Below are 8,165 nucleotides of genomic sequence, written 5' to 3'. Positions count from 1 at the left end.
GGCGGCGGCCGCGCCGGTCGCTGTGGCGCCGGGGGCGGCGTCGCGGTCGGGGACCGAGCAGACAATGTTATCGAATACAAACGCGGTCGCGGGGTCGGGGTCCCCCGTTGGTAGCGCGAAGCTCGGCTGCGGCGCCAGGAGTGTCACGGCCTTGCCGTCCCCCGCAGAGGCCTCCGCCAGGCCCGCGGCCGGCGCGGCGGGCGCTGCGCCGGCGGCGAAGAGGCGCCGGGCCGCGAGCACGTGGGACAGGAAAAGCGCGCCGATGGCGAGGAGCAGCACGATGGGCAGCGCCGACACGAGAGCAATGGCCGGGAACGCGCGCTGAGCCTGCGCCTGCGCCTGCGCAAACACTCCAGCGTCCGTTGCGTCGGGCAGCTTCCGCGCGGCTTCCTGCGGCTGCGTGCACTCGCCGGTGCGGCACTGCAGGCTGAAGCGCGGCGTGACGCCGTCGAGGACGCACTTGCCGTCGCCGCTGGCGTCGCAGGTCAAACCGATCGTCGAGTTTGCCAAGTTGTCCACGACACTCTGGATGAGCGACGGGCATTTGCCGTCGCCGCAGCTGCACGCCGTCGTTGCGCACAGGAAGCCTGACGCGCCGACGGCGAACGTGCACTTTGACGCGACGCAGACCAGGGGGCGTTCGGGCGCGCTGACTAGGCCGACCTCGATCTTGCAGAAGCTGTTGGCAGCTGGGCCAGCCGAGAGGTCTGTCAGCAGGCCGCCAGGCTGCGGATGGGCCGCAAGGGGGAGGGGGGCAAATGGAGGGAGTGAAGGGATTGAGTCGTCCCCAAAAACAACTTCAGGTGCCCGGGGCGCCTGAGAGTTGGGTGGGACACAGTGCACATCCAGGTGGCTTGTGAAGCCCATGGCGGCCGCCGTGGAGAGCCTGCCGTTTGCGCCGGCGCACTTGGCCGCGACGCTCATGGCTCGGCTGCCGCTCCGACGCGACTTGCGCGTGCTGCTCACCTTGAGGCCAAGGGGCCCGTAGCCAAACGGCAGCCGCTCGCCACGCACGTTGCACAGCGCCGCAACGCCCGTCACCCATTTGCTGAGGCCGCCGATCAGGTCGCAGTCATACGCCTTGTACGAGGTCGTCGGGCCATAGGTGAGATTGGCGTCGCAGGTGCTGTTGGGCTGCCCTGTGAACCCCGGGCAGACCGAGTTTTCCCGGCAGACCGAGCAGTCCCGGCCGCCCCAGCCTGCGGCGCACGCGCACGAGCCGTTGGCTGCGACGGCGGCGCCGGCGGCGCAGCCACGGGCGCCGAGGGCGGGCGGCGGCGCCTCTGCAAGGAGGGCGCGCCGGCGCGTCGCCTGGCTCTGCAGTGGCGGTGGCAGGTCAGAGGGTGCCGCCTTGGCATCGGCCAGCTTGCCGGCGGCTGTCAGAGATCCCGAGATCTGTAGAAGCGCGGAGATCTGCCCCTCCCCGACCAGGCGGCCCTCCAGCTTCAGTTCGCGGCAGTCCAGCCGCAGCTGGCCGCCGGACGCCCGCAGCGCGCAGCCGGCGCCCTTGAACGACGTGCCATCAAGCGGCTCAGCGGCGGCGGCCGACGCCAGCGTCGCGGCGCCCGACCGTGGGCTCAGCGACAAGGCCAGCGGCTCGGCGGGGCCGCGCGCGGAGGACATCAGGGCGCCCTTGCAGTTTTGGGGGGTTGTGGAGGTGGGCGTGTCGGCGCATGTGGGTCCACTGCCGTCGGGGGAGCGTCTGGGTCCAGCTGCCTGTGGCGCTTGTATCCTTGCTGCTGCTAGGAGGCGCACTCGCTGCCTGATGGCTGCCCCATGCAACAGCCAAAAGGGCACGTCCCTTCGTGGCCACCTGCATGCGCGTTTACGATGAGCACTCGCGGCGAGCTGCACGCGCGCACACACGCGGCGCCTGGCCCTCACCTTTAGGCCGCGGACTGCCACGCCCGACGCCCCTGCGGCAGGGCCGCTGGTCCGCAGCGACCCAAACGCGACGCCCCTGCCGCCGGCCGGGGCCACCAGCACGGCGCCGGCCAGGGCTGCCCGGAGATCGCCCGCAGCCGGGGGGCACGACTCTCCTACAACGCGGAACAGGGACACACGAAGGGCGGTGAAGGATTGTCGGCCGTGCGTTCACAGAGAGGTTGAAGGCTCTGATGGTCGGCAGTCTGATGTCACTCGGACGGCCACCTGAGTGCCAGGCCTGGCCCTCTGCTGGTTCGGCAAATGGGCGCCAATCACACACGCTTGCTGGCACTCCCAAACAGTCTTCACGGCCCTGCAAATCTTTTTGGGTATGATGGTGCGTGGTGCACGGGTAGACTGATGCAAAGCATCACCGCCCAACCCAGCCAAGTCGCCAGGCGATGGCCCACCGCACCCTCGGGCCGCGCACCTGCAGACGACAGCGCCACAGACACGACACCCGAGGCCTCAGCCGCGCCATATGGAACCAGCTTCGCTTCCACAGGCTCGTGCACGTGGCCTCCCAGGGTCAGGGCGGAACCCTTGATTTCGAGGTCCACGATGCAGACCCGCGCCGAGGCCTGGCCCAGCTGCACGGCCAGAGCTGAGATAATCAAGGCTACATAAATACGTAGCCGCTGCTTGTATGGCCTGGAACGCCCCATCCCTGCCCCACTCTGCAGATGGGGGCCGCGGCACGCTAGCACGAGCCTCTTCTGCCGACAATCAGCATGTAAAATATCTTACAATGAAGGTTTCAGCGGCAACAAATCGAGTGACATGGCCTCAGGGTGGGAAATCGCTGGCGGTGTTCCACAGCGGCTGAGGCGAAAGCCGCTGCGAGGCCAGGCCACCGTACTCACCAACACACCCGTTAGTCGAGCAGCTCGTAATTTGTCGTATGCTACTTTATGAATCCCTCCGTCTCGCTCATAATGACAAGGTGCAGATCGTTTGTTGGGGGCCAAGGCACCACGCACCAGGGGGCGCATGCTGCAACGACCGCTCACGCATGTCTATGGGCAGGCTGCAGGGGACGCTTGTTAAAAAAACACACTGCCTCTCGCAAGGCAATGTCACTGCATCCTGCACTGCACGCGTTTGTGCCATCAACTTTGCGACAGTCGTTTGACCCGCATGACACGAGGCCCCTGTCCACCTTTCATGCAACGTGCAGAGGGAAGAGCATGCATGGAAGCTGGTCAACCTGTTACGAAGGGATTGGCAAGAATCAAGAATGCACAGCCCCGAACGGGCTGTCAGACGAAGACGCCCGCTTGTGTGGGGCTCATGCTGACCATGGACAGCCAAGACCGCAACGAGAGCCTGCCACGAGGTTTCACATGGTCCTGGATCACCTGTAAATGTTCTTGCACGTCTGCAGAGTGAGTTTGTGGTGTGGCCTCCTCCACCCCGGGTGATGACAGTGCTGGGTGACGCTGCCGATTGGACGTTGGCGGCTACTGAATACCGAGCGCTGCGGCGCGTATGAGAGCATTTGATTAAGAATCGCGGTCAAATTCATGAAGAGACACGTGTAGCGTGGGTACGGTACCACGCTGCTTCTGATTTCAGCAGATCGCCAGACGTTGTGCAGCTTGTAGTACCCTGTAATGTAATCTGCACAGTTTTTTCGATCACGCGCGTGCAGACGCTGGTCAGCCGCTAGCGGCGGCAACTACACCAGCGACAACTGCGAACAGAACAGCGCGAGCGCGGTGCCACGCCGCAGCAGCAGCCGCCCGGATCCCGCCATGGAAGTCGACCTCTCCGAAACAGACTCGGACGCTCTCGCGCTCGAGGAGGCAGTGGAGAGCACGACCGATGAGGACGAACTCGGTCAGGCGCGTTGCACATGCGTGGCGACGCCGCGCCTGCCTCCGCTATGCACGCTTTTTGCCGGCCCTGCCAGGGCATGCAGCTACCCCTCGCCCGGCCCAACGCCCTGCCAGTTGTGCCCCGTTGCCCCGCATGCGCATGCTGCACGCAGGAGGATCTGGAGGCCGCCATGCAGGATGCGATAGACCAGGTGATGGGCCAGCTGCAGGGCGGCGACGCCGGCGGCAGTGACGGCGACAGCGATGGTGACGGCAGCGGCAGCAACGGGGACGGCGAGGGCGGCAGCGATGGCGGTGGCAGCGACGGCAGCGACGCTGACCAGGACGAGGACGACTCTGGCAGCGAGCCCGGGTCCCCAGGCGTCATCCTCGGCATGGAGGATGACGAGGAAGAGGACGAGCACGGGGATGGGGACGATTATGAGTCGTGGTCGGCGTCAGATGACGACGAGGCTGTTTACGAGCAGCTGGCCCGCGCCGCCGGCCTGGCGCCCGCCGCCATGCACTCGGCGCTGCGTCAGCATGACGTGACCCTGCTGCGCCCGCAGCCCGTCGCACACGTCGGCGTGCGCGCGCGGACGTACCACCACCAGACAGCCGACGCGCTCGCGTTTGTGCCGGGCGCGGCGGGCGGCGGGGGTTCCGGGGGCGCAGCCGGGGATGGGGGCGCGGAGGGGGTCGTGGAGGATATAGTGGTGGCGTGCGGGCCGCGGCTGGCGCTGTGGCGGCTAGGGGCGGCGCCAGACGGGGTGAGGCGGTTGCATTGGCTGTTTGTGCAGTCTCAAAGGGCAGGCCGTGTTTTTGATAGAGACACAGGGTTTGTGCATTTTGTGCGTTTGTGTGTGTGTGTGTGTGTGTGTGTGTGTGTGTGTGTGTGTGTGTGCGCGCGTGCGCGCGTGCGCGCGTGCGTGGGTGCGTGCGCGCGCACACATGAATGCGTCACTGGTGCTTTTAACCACATCTCTTCCGTGCATAGCAGAGTTTTCTGGCGGCAAGCGCGATGCTGTCTCGGCTGACCGGCAGCAACTCTTGCATGTGTGTCGCGCCATGCTGTCTCGCCCCCCTGACGCCGTCTCCCCTAGGCCAAGCTGCTGGCGGAGGCAACAACCTGCTTCCCGTCAACTTACAGGTGGCCTGCTCTCCCACCCGGCCCCTGCCCCCGGGCCCCAGCCCTGCCCCCTCTCCTTGCCCCACAATGCGCAGCGCCCCGCCTGTTGCACCAACATCCACCTCCTTGGCGGCGCAATCTTCCCCCTGGCCTGTGTCCCCCCTCTTCTCATCTCTGTATTTGCGGCACACACTCGCAAACGCACACACAAACACACACACACACAAACACACACACACACACACACACACATCTTGCACCCACCATCTATCCACACGCACACACTAACAGCATCGCAGTCTCTAGGGATGGATCCCTGGTGGCGGCCTGCACACCCACCGGCTCCCTCGTGGCGATCTTCCATCTGGAGCGCACCCCGCCGCCGCCCGCGACAGCAGCTGCGGCGCACGGGGCAGCGGAAGGCGGGGCCGCGCACGCGTGGGAGGCCGCGGCGGCCAGCGAAGGTGGCGCCAAGGGCGGGGCCGCCAGCGGCAGCGGCGCCGGCGGCGGCAAGGGCGGCGGCGGGGACGCCGGTGCCGGCGATGCAGGGCGCTGGGGGACGGCGCGGCTGGAGCATTATGCGACGGTCCAAGCGAAGAGCGGCCGCGAGAGCATGGCCAATTGCGTCCGATTCGGCATGTTTGGCGGCAAGGTGCGGCGATTGCCGCGGCCCGCGCTGCAGCTCACAGGCGCCGCTGCGCCCCAGTAGTCGGCCGCGCACCCTTGCATGCGGGCGCGCCCGGGCGAGCACGCTTGCGCCTTGGTCGCTTCAGAGCCGCCGCATGGCTGTTTGCCCTTCAGTGATGGATACCAGCGCACGCCTGGCCCGTCAAACCTACATCTTACTGCAGGAGAGGCTCCTGCTGGCCCACCAAGACGGTCTATTGTACATCCTCAACCTGCCCCCGCCCCGCACCCCGGCCTCCCGTGCTGCCGCCGCCGCGGCCGCCGCCGAGGCCGTCGCGCGCGGCTCGCTCGCGGCGCCGCGGATGCGGGCCTTGCTAGAAGAGGCGGCGGCCGCGCTCGCCGCGCGCGGCCTGCCCAGCTGGCCGCGACGGCGAGGGGCGGGTTCCGCGGCTGGCAGCAACGGCGCACGGGAGCACGGGCGCTCGCCAGGCGGGCAGGAGGGCGCCCCTTCATCGGACTATGGAAATCTAGAAGACAGCGGTTCCTGGGACGACATCGACAACGAGATCTGCCTGTCAGGATCTGGGGATGATGACAGCGAAAGGGTGGATGGCGGCTCGAGTGAAGGAGAGGCCGCCGGCCGCCGGCCCCGCACACTGCCCCCCGAGGGGGGCGCCGACGCGCGGCGCCGGCGGCGCGCGGCGCACGCGGAGAGGGCGCGCCGCGAGGCGCAGGCGTTTCGCCCGGCGATGGCACGAGACGCGAAGTTCCGGGTCGTCAGGGCGGGGCCGCTCGAAGGCCAGCCGCAGCCGACGCGCCAAACGTGAGTGGTTCGCCGCATTTCGCGGCTGCCGCGTCGCTTGCAGTGGCAGCCGGTGGCAACTGGGGCTGCTCGAGCGATTGCTTTCATTTTTCGCCTGATTCCATTGCCGCAGCGCTTGCCCAAGGGTCCAAATCAAGTCGGCCTTTAGGTTTATGACATGCAGACCAAGCGATGCGCAGCCAGCTCTTGCCCAGCAACGCCGCAGCCGCCGCCCCGCCTTGCCCCGCTCCGCGGGCGTCTAGCCCGCGCCCTCCTGACGCCTGCTCCCGCCCCTGCCCCTGGGGCCGCTCGTGCCCGCGCCCGCATGCCCGCAGGGTGCACGCGTCTCCGCAGGGGCAGACCGACGCCATTCGCCACCTGGGCGGCCACCCGGCGCGCCCCGCGGGCCCCGGCGGCCCGGCCGGCGCGGCGGCGGCGCCGCGGCCGCTCAACACGGCGCAGCCCAGCCCGGACGGGCGCTGGCTGGCGGTGGGGCGAGACGATCTGAGAGTGCCCCTAGTGCCGGCGGGCGTCGGGTGAGAAAAGGCAGGCCTGTGGCGGGAGCTTGCTGCGGGCGTGCCCCCTGCATTCGGAAGCCGAGCGGGCAACGCCCCCCCCCCCGTGCCGCCCGTTTGCCGTGCCGCCGCACTGCGACCGGGCCCTCCTTGAGCGGCTTTGCCCCACTCTTGCTGAGCACCCCCGCCGCCTTTTTTTTTGCCCGAGATGCTGGACGCCTCCCCTACCCTTGTTTGAACGAGAGGACGCCCCCCAGCGTGTTAACCTGCCCCCGCCGCGCCCCTCCCCGTCTCTCGTGACGCAGGTATGAGCGGGGCCGGCCGCGGCTGCTGTCGATGGGCCTTCGGGACCCGACGGGCGACGTGGGGATGCATGAGAACGGCACCGTCGGCGTGCAGGTGCGGCCTGCGGACCCGGGACGCCGCGAGGAGACGGCGCGCCCTGCGCCCCAGTCGGCTGATGCGGGGACACCTGACGCCACTGCGGGCGCTTCTGTGCCTGCAGCGCGGCAACAGTCCCCCTGCTTCGGACCGCTCGTCGCCGCGGCTGTCGCGCCGCCCCGCTGCTGTCGCTAACCCACGCACCTGACGCGCGCCCCGCCCCGCCCGGCCCCCCCTGCTTATACCTCTCTGCACCCGCGGCACCCACGCAGTACTGCGCCTTCAATTCGGCCTCCTCCCTCCTGGCCGCGTCCTGCGACGCCCTACGGCTCGTGGCCGTCTGGGGCGTGCCTTCCGGGCAGCTTCTCTTCAGGTTCTCGGACCACGAGGCGCCGGTGCTGCCGCTGCGATTTGCGGGGGAGCACATTCTGGTGTATGCTGAGGGGACACACACCACCATCCACGTCATCGACCTTAGGTGAGGTGCTGCTTTTGTTTGCATGTGTGCGTCGGGAGGGTGGGTGTGGGTGTTGGCGCACGCCCGTGCGCGCGTGCGCGCGCGCGTGCGCGGTTTGTTGCGAGTGAGAGGGTCTGTGCGCTTGAGAATGTCTTGCGTTCACTCGAGTGTGTTTTTATGTGTGCGAGCGCGCGTGGGAACGTGCGCACGTGTGAGGGAGTGTGTGTGTGTGTGTGTGTGTGTGTGTGTGTATGTGTGTGTGTGTGTGTGCGCGCACGCGCGGGTGTGGATGTACGTGTGCATGGGTTTGAGTGTGTGGGGCCGCGCACACGCGCAGCCACAGTCGCACCTGCAGCCACGGCATCATGTGAGTCATCAATCTGCGGCACCCGCGGGCCACGGCCCTCCACGCAGCGAGCCTGCGCAAGCCACGGCCACGGCGCGGCGCTTACGGCGCCGCCGCGCGATTTCGCCACCTCGCGCGATCAAGCTCCCCCGCACCTCATCGCCC

At 68.1% G+C, this 8,165-nt stretch overlaps 2 protein-coding genes across 2 annotated transcripts in view; one reads left to right on the top strand and one right to left on the bottom strand.

Annotated features, from left to right (window-relative positions):
• Positions 1–710: 710 nt before the first annotated feature.
• Positions 711–2,591, bottom strand: MNEG_9791 (hypothetical protein; the record flags this gene model as incomplete). Its single annotated transcript, XM_014041739.1, has 4 exons — positions 711–726; positions 908–1,632; positions 1,885–2,039; positions 2,357–2,591. The coding sequence occupies 4 exons, from the start codon at positions 2,589–2,591 to the stop codon at positions 711–713; spliced, it is 1,131 nt and encodes a 376-aa protein (XP_013897193.1).
• Positions 2,592–3,934: 1,343 nt separating this feature from the next.
• Positions 3,935–8,165, top strand: part of MNEG_9790 (hypothetical protein) — a gene marked incomplete at both ends in the record, with an annotated part of 5,941 nt that continues 1,710 nt past the window's right edge. Inside the window, 7 exons of the mRNA XM_014041738.1 lie at positions 3,935–4,513; positions 4,847–4,893; positions 5,164–5,524; positions 5,724–6,322; positions 6,637–6,837; positions 7,122–7,215; positions 7,470–7,675. Of these exons, the coding sequence (XP_013897192.1) occupies positions 3,935–4,513; positions 4,847–4,893; positions 5,164–5,524; positions 5,724–6,322; positions 6,637–6,837; positions 7,122–7,215; positions 7,470–7,675 (2,087 nt within the window). The remainder of the gene's footprint in view (positions 4,514–4,846; positions 4,894–5,163; positions 5,525–5,723; positions 6,323–6,636; positions 6,838–7,121; positions 7,216–7,469; positions 7,676–8,165) is intronic.

This window comes from Monoraphidium neglectum (genome assembly GCF_000611645.1).
Source record: "Monoraphidium neglectum strain SAG 48.87 unplaced genomic scaffold scaffold02065, whole genome shotgun sequence".
In the NCBI taxonomy this organism is placed as follows: domain Eukaryota; kingdom Viridiplantae; phylum Chlorophyta; class Chlorophyceae; order Sphaeropleales; family Selenastraceae; genus Monoraphidium; species Monoraphidium neglectum.
Note: the sequence above shows the minus strand (reverse complement) of the source record. Positions and strands in the feature narration are given on the sequence as shown.